The sequence below is a fragment of the Bison bison genome, unplaced genomic scaffold (genome assembly GCF_000754665.1).
Source record: "Bison bison bison isolate TAMUID 2011002044 unplaced genomic scaffold, Bison_UMD1.0 scf7180017864236, whole genome shotgun sequence".
Classification (NCBI taxonomy): Eukaryota; Metazoa; Chordata; class Mammalia; order Artiodactyla; family Bovidae; genus Bison; species Bison bison.
In genome coordinates this window covers 3,208,385-3,221,118 of record NW_011494808.1, presented here as the reverse complement: position 1 = coordinate 3,221,118, position 12,734 = coordinate 3,208,385, and the positions used below count along the sequence as shown (strand labels likewise).

At 45.8% G+C, this 12,734-nt stretch overlaps 1 protein-coding gene and 1 pseudogene across 1 annotated transcript in view; one reads left to right on the top strand and one right to left on the bottom strand.

Moving 5' to 3' along the window:
* Nucleotides 1-12,734, bottom strand: part of HOOK3 (hook microtubule-tethering protein 3) — a 92,139-nt gene that overhangs the window by 75,531 nt on the left and 3,874 nt on the right. The window contains exon 3 of the mRNA XM_010846449.1: nt 4,226-4,311. Coding sequence (XP_010844751.1) covers nt 4,226-4,311 — 86 coding nt within the window. The remainder of the gene's footprint in view (nt 1-4,225; nt 4,312-12,734) is intronic.
* LOC104993252 lies at nt 4,436-4,938 on the top strand (annotated as a pseudogene).

The window sequence follows — 12,734 nt, the reverse complement described above, 5'->3', positions numbered from 1 at the left end:
ATATAATAAACTGTAATAAACTCTGATAGAAAAGAATATTTTAAATATATGTGTATAACTGAATCACCCTGCTGTACACCAAAAGCTAACACAGCTTTGTGAATCAATTATATTCAGTTTTAAAAAATTTTAAAAAAGACTACCACAAACTGTTCACCAAAGGAGATATAGACATGTGTATACACACACACACGAAAAGACGCCCAACGTCACTAGTCATCGTATTGAGAGAAATACAAACAAACCCCACAGTGATGCACCCCTAGACAGCCACTAGAGTGGCTATAATGAAAAACACCGGCTTCAGCAAGTGTTGCTGAGGCCGTGGGGCAACTGGAAGACTCACACACTGCTTGTGGAAATGTGCGTGGTGCACTCACTTCAGAAACAAATTGGCAGCTTCTTGAACATTAAACATACAAGCAGTCATTTCACCCTTACATGAATTTTGCCCAAGAGAAATCGAAGTGTATGTCCATACAAAGATGGGGACACCAATGCTCACAGCATTTGTTATCGACTGTGATGCTAACAGAGCCTCACTCTATCTGTAACAGCCCGGACTACAGTAGCCCAGGAGTGGAGGGATGGATTAGTGTGCCTGTACAATGGAACACGCGTGCACTCCAGTAATACGGGCAACAATACGGATGAACCTCTGATTGTGCTGCACTAAAGGAAGCCACCACCTCTCCCTCTAAAGGCAAAACATACTATGAGCCTATTTACATAACTCTCTATAAAATGCAAATTAACTGACAAAAAGCAAATCCGTGGTTGCCCTGGGGATGTGGAAGGGTGGGGTGGGGGGTGCTGGAAGGAGGGGCTGAGAAAAATCTTTTGAAGTAATTGATATGCTCATTATCTTGACAGTTTCCTGGGCATCTCCACCAGTTAAAAAAAAAAAACAAAACCCATCAAATTCTACTCTACAAATGTGCAATTCAATGCACATCACTTTGATTTCAACAAAGCTATTTAAAAAAGGAGGGGTAAGCCCTCAAAAGAAATGAACTGGCGAGCCAGGAAGAGACAAGGAGGAATCGTAAATGCGCATTATTAAGTGAAAGAAGTCAGTCTATATCCTGTGTGACCGGAAAAGGCCAAACAGTGGAGACAATAAAAAATCCGTGACTGGGGGGTGGGGGGTGACTAGGCAGAGCTCTGGGATTTTCAGGGCAGATGCTATTCTCTGCGCTGTAATGAAATTCGAGTGTACGACACGGAGTGAACACTGTCGTAAACTGGGGGCTGGGTGATGACGATGCTTCCACGCAGGCTCAGCAATGGTAACAAACGTCCCGCACGGTGGGGACTCTGACAGCGGGGGAGGGTCTGTGTGGGGTGCGGCACGGAGCAGGTGGCGACTCACCAGACCGCTGGCTCAGTTTTTAAAAGCTTCTCTTATTGTAGTAAAATATACGTATGATTTATCATTCAGACCATTAAGTACGTTCACACTGTAGTCCGACCATCACCACCATCTACCTCCAGGACTTTCTCATCGTCTCATACTGAAACTTTTTTCCACTCAGTTTTGCTGTGAAACTAAAATTGCTCCAAAAAACAAAGTCTACTGATTAAAAACAAAAAACAGGGAGAGGTGAACCTACATGGGCAAACAGCAAGAGAGAACGCAGCAACAAGATGCTTGAAGCAGAAAAGCAGATGAGCAGAAAATGACTTAAAAGAGAGAGAAAAATAAGTTGTACTAACAATAAGGATACTATGGATATATTTGATAAGATTTCTACTAAAACAACAGAAAAGATCCAGTTTTTTACTGCTCAGCTCAAACAAATGAAGAGACCTGCCCTTTCTCTGGGCATCCACATTTCGCAGGCGTTCCTGGGGTTGTCCTGGTCCCTCTGCTGGAAGATGTTCTGACCAGCAGCTGAACATCGAAGGTCTTCAAGGCTTCATGTACACATGTGTTCTTCTTACTCCATGTTCTTCCCTGAGCTATGTAATAATCCACGCTCACGGCTTCCATTGAGAGACACCCAAATGGACATCTTCCTCTTGGACTCTTCTGAATGCGAGCTCTGCAGAGTTGCCTGCTAACTTTGAAACTTTCACAACTTTCTCTGCAGCGCTTATTATATTAGCAAGTTTGTTTCCACAGTTATTTAAAAACCCGTTTCTCTGCAGGTTATGAACTCTCTGAACGCAGTTACCCTGCGGTCTGTGCCTCCCCTTTGTGTCACCAGCGCTGGACACAGAGTAGCTGTTCAGGAAATATCAAACTGACAGAGGAGGAAGCTTCTGTGAAGCTGTATGATGCAATTATTTAAAACAGATAATACAGAACAACATGGATAAGTCATGAAGACGTTATGTTGAAATAATCAGACACAAAAGGGTATCAACTGTAAGATTTCAATTGTAATAAGGATGGTGTGGAACTCAGAATCATGGCTATCTTGGAGACAAGGGGTATTGATTATGGAAGGGCACGCGGGGAACCATCAGGGAGCCTGAAACGTTATACAGTTCTACCGGGTGGTGGTCACACCAATGTGTGCGCACATCCATGCATACAATACATACAAACATACACATAAATTTGTCACCTTTTTTTTTAGTATGCTTTTTGGTCTGTGTTATACCACAACAAAATGAAAAAAAGGGATTTATTTTGAGAAAACAGAGTGAAATCTTGATGAGAAATACATCTACAAGACTACAGTAAATTAGAACAACCACTTGGCAGAACATCATGTATGTTATGATCTTGGTGTGGTAAAATAATATGTACAAACAGGCTTTCTCCTGGTTTCTACAATTGAGAGAAATCCTACCCAAAGTAACTTAAACAAAAAACTCATTTACTAACACCGACTTGGAAAGCTCACGTAGCTATGCCCACTTGCCCACAAATAATTCTTATTAAGAATTTGAGTGAAACCCTCAAGACTGTTTAAAGCGCTATCAGGGCACCACTTACAGGTGACCGTGGAAATCACAAGCCCACTCTTCTCAGCGCTAGAACCAGGGCTGGTCAGGTTTTAGGCAAGCCTCCTTGAGTGCCACCAAAAAGCCTACATGCCTGTGTATCAGGAGGGATGTGCCATGTGAGTGCAGAAGACGGCAAGCTATAGTTCTCAGGCACGGACCCCTAACGTGAAAGGCAGGCAGATTCCCCGAAATGCAGGCTTCTCAGCCTGAGTTGCTTCTCAGACGAGCAGCTCTACACCGCTCCCTACAAGGCGAGCAACAGCAAGAAGCCTTCAGTGATGACACCGGTCCTCAACCGGGCTGCAGGAAACCTCAGCAAGTCACAGGCAAATCTCTCACTGTCTCAGGCTTCAATAGACAACCGTGTCCCCCAGATCACGTCACACCTAATGACATCATAAATTCACAGGTAATCCTTTACTTGAAAATTCCTAGGTCAAAAGTTCAAGACAACCTGATAATATCAATTTTATTATTATGCTTTCAAAGTGCTCAGAAGGAAAGAACTGGGATTATTTTATATCACATATCTTATACGAGTATCTCACTCCTTCCATTAGTCAGTAAACAGAGCACCCACGATCCAGGCAGAACCAACAGAGATGCTGACATTTGACTATTTTGGATCCACAAAGAAGGGCATTTTCAGATGGCGTACTCCAAAACCAGGTACTGCCTTAGGTGCCAGGATACAGCAATGAACGAAAGAAACCTCCCACCTCCAAGTGGAGCTTAAGAGTGTGTGTGTGTGTGTGTGTGTGTGTGTGTGTCTCCACAGGCAGCAGATAACAAACAAACACGCCAAATACATGGCATATGAGACAGTGCTGCCTACCTCTAGCAGCACACAGAAGGTTAACAGGGACACAGAACACGGGGCATGCCTTTCCTTTATTTTATAAAGGAAACATATTTATAAAAGTATAAACCTTGCTGAGGAGACATCTGGGCAGAGTCCTACAGAAAGAGGAAGCCTCTTAAGAGCGTTCTAGAATGGCAAAATTGGGATGCTACCATGAAAACGTCTGCCACACTTGCTGAAAAAACACATGAAGAATTCCAAACTGCTGGAGCACTGTAACGACTGCAGCCTTAACCACCCTGCAGCTGAAACAAGCACGGACCACCAAAACCACACGTGCCTCTCGGTTCTCAGTCTACAGGCAACTCGTGGGTCACGCCAACACTTTATTTTTTGGCCCATGTTTTCCATCTAATAAATATCCATGTGCATAACACAGAACAAGATAAAGCGATTTGTGCTTACATCTTTTGAAGAACCTGGGCCATCACAACCCCATTCGTTAAATCTTCCACGGTCTGGCATGGTGCGTCCACGTTAAATGTCTGGATCTGGAAAAAAAGGGGGAAAAAAAGAAAAGAGAGAGGGAGAAAAGAAAGATTTCATGGTTAACCATACAGCAGAATTCTCAGGCTTCTTTACCTCATCTTGGAGGTGAATACATTTTAAAAAAGCAGAACAGATCTTTCCTTCTTCCCGGCATTAGCCGTCCTGAAGGTGGAGCTGGGCCATTTCAGGGGGTTCAAGATCTACCCAGGGCATGGGGGGCGCTATGCCTGGACCGATGGGAAGGTTTTCCAGTTTCTTGATGCAAAATGTGAGCTGGCATTCCTCTCCGAGAGGAATCCTCGTCAGATCAACTGGACTGTCCTCTACAGAAGCAAGCACAGAAAGGGACGGTCAGAAGAAAAGACCCTGCCGTGCACTCAAATTCCAGACGGCTGAAGCGGGTGCATCTCTTGCTAATGTGATGGCCAAGAGGAAATCAGAACCTGAACTTCGGAAGCCTCAATGAGAAGAAACTGGCAGGGCCACCAAGGAAGCAAAAAAGGCTAAGCAAACATCTAAAAGGGCAGCATCGGCTGCTGCAAAGGCTCCCACGAAGGAAGGCAGCGTTTCAGCAGAAGACTGGGAAGCCTGTGAAGGTCTCTGCTCCCTGAGCTGGTGGAGAATGCTAAGCTGCGCAGATTGGAGTTTTAAATAAAGATCTGTTTTAAAAAAAAAACAGCAGAACAGTAAGAAATGTTTTCCCTTATGGGGAATTTCCTGCAGGCTACAGTGAAATTTTTTCCTTTTGGTAAAAGGAACTGTGGCAGAGTCTGGGCAGCTTCCCCGCATTCAGCATCCTCAGAGATAATCACCTAAGAGTCAGGGCACCTGCATCCCCTCTGCCAGTGACCGGCTCACGGGCGCTCAGGCAAAGACAAGCTGGACCAAACGGACGCAGAGAGAGGCTTACGTGGGCTTCCAGGGAGGGAAAGCCAACCTCCCCTGGTGTGAATAAGGATGCTGGCGGCCTCAATGGCCATGAGCAGGCATCTTGTGACTGTTAGGATGAGGCCAATGCAGTAAATGGCAGAGAAGAGGAACAGGAAGAATGCGGTCCTGCAGGCCAAAATTGAGCCACCAAACTAAACCTCAGAGCCTCCTGTGATGCGAGATCCATCCCTTCTTTACATCTTGCCAAGCTGAGATTTCTTTCACTCAGAACCAACGTATCACGGGGGACTTCCTGGTGGCCCAGGGGTTAAGACTCTGCACGTCCACTGCTAGGGGCACGGATCTCATCCCTGGTTGGGGATCCAGGATCTTGCATGCTGCAAGGGGCGCAGCCAGAGAAAAGAAAGAACCAAAACAGCTTTCTACATACGTAGAAATCACAGCCACAGCTGGGTTATATTCTCAATTCACTTTGATTTGAAACATATCATGAATTACAACATGATATAGCTGAGAATCAGTAGCCACACTTGTTATTTCTGAGCAAGATAACACGCTGAGCCAACAATGATTCTACTCAGTACTGCAACCAGGACTTGGAAAGAAATAATCTCTGAGAACAGATAAAGGCTGTGCTTCGCAGTTTATAGGTTAGTAAAACGGAAGAGTACGGGCATCAGAGGATAGAACAGGGAAGAGGGTAAATGGTGGAAGACGCGGTTAAAGGAGGAAGCACCATCCTGCAGATCCTCACAAGCCACGTTAGGACTTTATCCTCAGAGCAAGGGGAACAGGCAAAGGATTCTAGGCAGGAGAGGGAGGCTGAGCCATCTGCATAGTACCAGGATTGCAGCAGCAGCAGCACGAAGAAAGGCCTGCATGGAGGAGGCAGGGAGGCCTGTGTTAACATAACAGGTTTATATGTTAACACAGTTCAATTCAGTTCAGTCACTCAGTTGTGTCCAACTCTTTGCAACCTCACGGACTGCACCACACCAGGCTTCTCTGTCCATCACCAACTCCCAGAGCTTGCTCACACTCATGTCCATCAAGTTGGTGATGCCATCCAACCATATCATCCTCTGTCATCCCCTTCTCCTCCTGCCTTCAATCTTTCCCAGCATCAGGGTCTTATCCAGTGAGTCAGTTCTTCACATCAGGTGGCCAAAGTATTGGAGCTTCAGCATCAATCCTGCCAACGAATATTCAGGACTGATTTCCTTTAGGATAGACTGGTTTGATCTCCTTGCAGTCCAAGGGACTCTCAAGTCTTCTCCAACACCACAGTTCAAAAGCATCAATTCTTCGGTGCTCAGCTTTCTTTATGGTTCAACTCTCACATTCATACATGACTACCGGAAAAACCATAGCCTTGACTGCATGTTAACACAGCTGAGGTCAAACCAGGTAACGACCATGGAAACATTGCAAATAATGTTCAGCGGACCATCTGCCTTCAATACGTTTTACTTACAGGGTCATATTCCTAGAAGTAAATTTGCTGGACCAAAGTGTGCGAACCTTTCAAAGTTTCTAATAAATATCGTCAAGCTGCCCGTGATAAATGCTGCAGCAATCCACTGTCCCACAGCGGGGCAGTGTCCACGTCTCTGCGCCGTGCCATCTATCAAATCTTTAAACCAAGAATGATGAAGAAGTGCAGTCAGTAGCTTCTTCACATTTTCCGCAAAGCCTGGTTGGTGGAGATGGTTACACGGCGGGAACTAAGGAAATGAGTTAAAAGATTGCGTAGCGAGTGGTTTTCACTCGGATGTCTATTTGGGAGAGGTGATGAAAGAGGGCCTGTCAGGCCCCCCGACATTAACCTTATGGGTGGCAGAGGCTCAATATATTGTTAGTAAATGAATAAATGGACCTGATAAACATCACCTGCAGGAAATGACACTGAATTTTACTCCACACCCTCGCCGGCCGCCTTCTCAATGATAATGTGGTGGTAACAATGTATTGACTAGTTTAAAAAGAACTAAGTCCACACTGTCATCCTACAGTTGCTGAATACATTTCTTTCTTGCAGGCTTAGAATAAAAAAGAGCAGCGGGCGAGTGCACACCTCACTCATCTCCTGACCCCCAGCCTGACCCAGAAGACCTCTCACTGAGCACGCTCGGAAGGTACACAGTAACTCCAGCGACTCCGCTGGCAGTCCAGTGGCTAAGACTCCACGCTTCCAAAGCAGGGGGCACGGGTCTGATCCCTAGTTGGGGAAAAAGGATCCCACCTGCCGCGTGGCTGTCCCCCTCCCCTCAAAAAACAAAAGAACTAACTCCATCTCCAGGTTTGTGCCTAATTTGCTGGCCGTGTGACCTCGGGTATGCAATTTTACCTCTCGTAACACCAGCTTTTCAACCTTGGAATTGGGAGAAATAGCTTCTGGAGGGGATCTTTAAGAATGAACAAGAAAACAGATGGACATTAGGTATTAGGTACCTGTAAAAGCCTTAAGCAGTAATTCCCAGACCTGGGTGTACACTCAATCAACTGGGAAGTTGGAGAGGACTGAGAGTCTATTTTTAACAAGTTCACCAAATAATCTTCTGTGCTAGGGCACCAGTTTGGCAGGTGGAGCCTTCTGATCCAAAGCACTACCAAATGCAAAGGATGAAAGATCAGAAAACTGCCACTGGGCAATCAGAAGAAAAAAACTCAATAAAGCAAGCAATTCAATAATGCAAGTAATTTACTTGTAAGACTCTATCTGTTTCTCTCGTGGGACTTAAAACTATTTTCATTTTAATTTTTTAAATGTGGCTTCCAAACAATTATTTTCTGAGTTGGCTCTTGAGGTTTTTTAGCTGCTAGTGAGGGTGTCCATCTCTGCCTTGACATAAAAGTAAATGCAAGTCTCAGACAGACTCTCTCTGCAGAATTCCCTTCCGACGCGATAAAAATGTACTTGGAATTAGACAGCAGTGATGGTTGCACAATCTGTGATCACACCAAAGAGCACTGAATTGTGCACCTCAAAAGAACTTTGTGGTATGGGTATTTTATTTAAAAAAAAAAAAAAATCTGTCACCTACCAGTTCTCGTAAACTCTTGAGTTAACATCTGCAGGGTGTTTCAGGATAGTAGTAGACTAAAATTTAAAGGTAATTGCAGGCAACCACATTAGGGCATGAAACTCTGCCTCAAGGGTCATAACCTCTCTTTTAATTCCAAGAAGCTCTATTAACACCAACCGGAGCTCCACCTCACCACCCCCACAAAATCATGAGAAGGGGAAAGCTTGAGCTCACCTGGAATGACTGTCTCCACAGCAGTGATTCTCAACCGGGAGAGATCTTGCTCCCTATGAGAAATTTCTAGTTGTAACAACTGAGTGGGAGCTATTGGTATCCAGGAGGTACAGACCAGGGATGCTTTTACTATTAAACCTCCTACGGGAAGCACAGGGCAGTGCCCACAACCAACGTGATCCAGTCCCGACTGGCCACAATGCTAAGGCTAACAAACCCTGCTCTGGAGCAGTGGTTCTCAGCGTGGGGGCTCAGGTCACTAACAGCACCACCTGGAAACCTGTTGGAAATGCAGAGTAGCAGATCCTAGCCCAGCCCTCCCGAATTACAGGCTCTGGAATCCGGACCTGGCAACCAGTAGTTTGATGAGCCCTGAATTATGTTGATCCATACTAAATGCATAGGAAACACTTGTCAGTGTCACCCTGAATACAATCTGAACACAGGTAAAGTTCCGCGTCCAAAGTTACCCACAGTTAGTATGCAGCCAAGTCAGGATTTGAACCCGGGTGGTCAAATTTCAGAACCTATACTCTAAACAGGTTAAACTGGCCCTCTACTTAGGAAAAAAAAATAAGAAAGTTAAAGCTTTTAAAAACTATGTCTTTTTGTACATCTGACTCCTTTATTCCTCCAGTAGAGGACACCAATGGTAAGCAGAACAGAGTTAGAAGGGCAGAGCGAGTGGAACGGGGGAGAGAGCACCACAGAAACACACCCTTCCTAGCTGTAAGCGCCGGTGCGCCGTTTCACAGGCCACTGCACGGGAAAATTCACAAGGGTGTGTTGATGTCACTGTGTGGGGATGGTTCCTGTTCACTTAGCCTCCTGCCATTAATTGGGGGCATTCTTGACTCTTTCTGGTTTTTCACTCTCTTAACCCTAGGAAAGAGCAATTGTTTCCTGCACTGCTTGAGAAAGGAGGCCTGATAGGTGTACTAGGTAGGGCAGACTTTTTCTAACAGGTAAGAGTGCATTTTGACTCAAGAGGGTGGGGAGACAGAGAGAGTGGAAATTTTCCAGCACGTCCTGCTGAACTTGCTTGGTGCATCCACTTTGATTCTGAATTTAAGCTGCAACTATTTTCCCTAGGTAGGATGATACTTTGTCTCTTAACAAACATTGCTCTTTCAACAAAAATGTGGAACTTTTGGTTCTGGGGCTAACCTCTGATACAACAGTGAATTTAGCCAGCATTTGGGGCAATCAGACGTCCCACAGACATGAATTCTGTATAGGTGGCTAAAGTTATCCTTTCAAGTGCCTTGATGCTATTCAGTTCAGTTCAGTCGCTCAGTTGTGTCCGACTCTTTGCGACCCCATGAATCGAAGCACGCCAGGCCTCCCTGTCCATCACCAACTCCTGGAGTTCACCCAAACTCATGTCCATCAAGTCTGTGATGCCATCCAGCCATCTCATCCTCTGTCGTCCCCTTCTCCTCCTGCCCTCAATCCCTCCCAGCATCAGAGTCTTTTCCAATGAGTCAACTCTTCGAATGAGGTGGCCAAAGTACTGGAGTTTCAGCCTCAGCATCAGTCCTTCCAATGAACACCCAGGAGTGGTCTCCTTCAGGATGGACTGGCTGGATCTCCTTGAAGTCCAAGGGACTCTCAAGAGTCTTCTCCAACACCACAGTTCAAAAGCATCAATTTTTCGGTGCTCAGCTTTCTTCACAGTCCAACTCTCACATCCATACATGACCACTGGAAAAACCATAGCCTTGACTAGACGGACCTTTGTTGGCAAAATAATGTCTCTGCTTTTGAATATGCTATCTAGGTTGGTCATAACTTTCCTTCCAAGGAGTAAGCGTCTTTTAATTGCATGGCTGCATCACCATCTGCAGTGATTTTGGAGCCCCCCAAAATAAAAGTCTGACACTGTTTCCACTGTTTCCCCATCTATTTCCTATGAAGTGATGGGACCAGATGCCATGATCTTAGTTTTCTGCATTAGTTCAACTATTTCTGGTGGAAGAACTTCTAATATGTACTATATACCTCTAATCTCAATCTAAATGCTGTGGAGTGAAAATAAGCTCTTATTTGATATTCAGGACCATAGTTACAATCTTCAGTGATTGAATGTGGAGACTGTAGCCATATATGAAGCTCAAGGACTGCCTGACCTAGGCTGAACTTCCAGCTCTCGGGTCTTCTGTGTCACTGACAAGTGCCTGCATCTTGCTGAGCGGGGCGGTTACCTTTTCACCTGCTGTGCGCAGAGCAATTGCACAACCAGGTTGGCTAGAACTTCATACAAAATAGAGATTATTTCAAATGTGGGGGGCAGTCTTTTCTGAGGAATGTACAGTATACATTTTCTTTCCTCACTTTTCATTTTGGAATTGTCTTTGGCATTAATCCGGCCTTCAGTCAGGAGGGGAGCTACTGGAGTAAATGCACATTTTCAGCTACTTCAGACATTTTCCACATTTTTAATAACAACTAGAAGAACAAACCCAGCGTTAAACTCAACTTTACCTGGAAAGGATTCAACGTACAATGTTTTAAAAATGTTTCCAAGTCTTAGAATTGATTATCTTTGTTTGGACTCTGCCCTCCAGTTTTGTCATTGATAATCTCTTATCTTCCCCCTAGAAACTTTCCTTGATGACCTTCCAGTGAAATTTCAAAAAGGCTGTTTTCTACAAAGCCATCCCTTTGACCACTCTGTGGAGCTGATCACCTTGATGATCTCCATTTTCTTAACAACTTACCACATTTTAAACAGATGCTGCCATGATGTGCTTTTGTTAGCGCCCCTTCAAACTTCCCTCTGTGATTCTTCCTCTGTTACTTTTACTAGCACTTCTCACCCAAATCACTGCACTGATCACCGCCTTTTGGCAGATGCCCTTCAAACACACCTTTTCTCCCTGACTTGTCTTTCCAAACTTTAAACAATGTAGCCCTATTTCAGATTTAATACCTTTCTTCATCTTTGCCCTCTTGGCTTTTTTCTTTCTAGCACTGAGGGAGGTACAGACCAAAAATGCTCATTTTCAGATCCTCCACCTTCTGTTTACAACCTCTGCCAAATCCAGTCCTTCCACAAAATCAAAGAACGTGGTGATTCTTTCCTTTATCTCTGTCCTCCCAGTCAAACTCTGGCCACATTATGCACCTTATCAGCTTTGTCTCTGCCCTAAAATACCGCCGTGAAACCCATTTCCCCACGTGAAGTTGCACCTCACTCTAGCTGTAAGCTGTGTGTGAACTATATACTACTGCAAACAATTTGAAATTCCAAGAACGGCCTCATGCAAAAGTCACTAAAACAGACCCCTCTATCGCGGTACATATTGTTTCAGAAAACACAACTTGATCTGTGATGAAAGACAAATTATGACAATCTCAGACGATTTTCACTACATTTGTTACAACCAGCCTAGGGCAGTGCCCCAGTAACCCTTCCACTCGAAGGTCCCCCCCCACGTAGGAGACTCAAGTCCACAATCCAAGCTCATCACCCAAGGCACCGCTAAATATAATCCGTTTGGCATCTGTTTCTTACCTTGAGCATTAATACATACGCTGTAGTCACCTCCATAAATATATTAGTGGTTCATTCTAAAAGTGATACTAAAAGAGATATTTAACGTTTTTTAGTAGTGAGTGAAACGAACTCTCCCCAAAAGAAGTACCGGGTTTATCCCGTGGCTCTGCAGATATACACACACGCACACGCACACCCCAGGTACTGACAACACACTTAGGAGAAACACACAAGCTTGGGTGTTAATGTCCAGCTGTGGAAAAGGCTGCTACAGGCACGGTTTTTGGCGTGAGAACGGAACACCTTTATAGGCACATGTAAGAATTTTCATCAACATTTAATAATTGAAAATTGAGAATGCCACAGCGTGGCGCTCCCCACCAACCCCTCCGCAAATGTCGACTCCCACTACTGACGCCCAGATCCCCCAGCCTTGCGGATTTATTTCCATCCCGAGCGCCTCTCCCTTCCTCCCGGATGCCCGGAATGGGCCTCCGTGGAAGCCCCCCTGCCCGCCTCCCCGCGCCCCGCCCCGCCCGGGGCTGCGCCGTCCTGCCAGCGTGACAACAAAGGCGGGAGCTTCGGGCCGGGGTCCCGGGAGCCCCCCCACCCCACGTCCCCGCGGCCCGGCCCCGGGCCTCCGCCCAGCGACCGGGGCTCCGCCGTCCCGGATGTGACGGCAGCGCCGGCCGGCGACGGGGTCGGGGGGGGGGGTACCCCGGGACGGCGGCCTGGCGGAGGTCTGGGGCCCCCCGCCGGAGCGCGTCGCCCACCT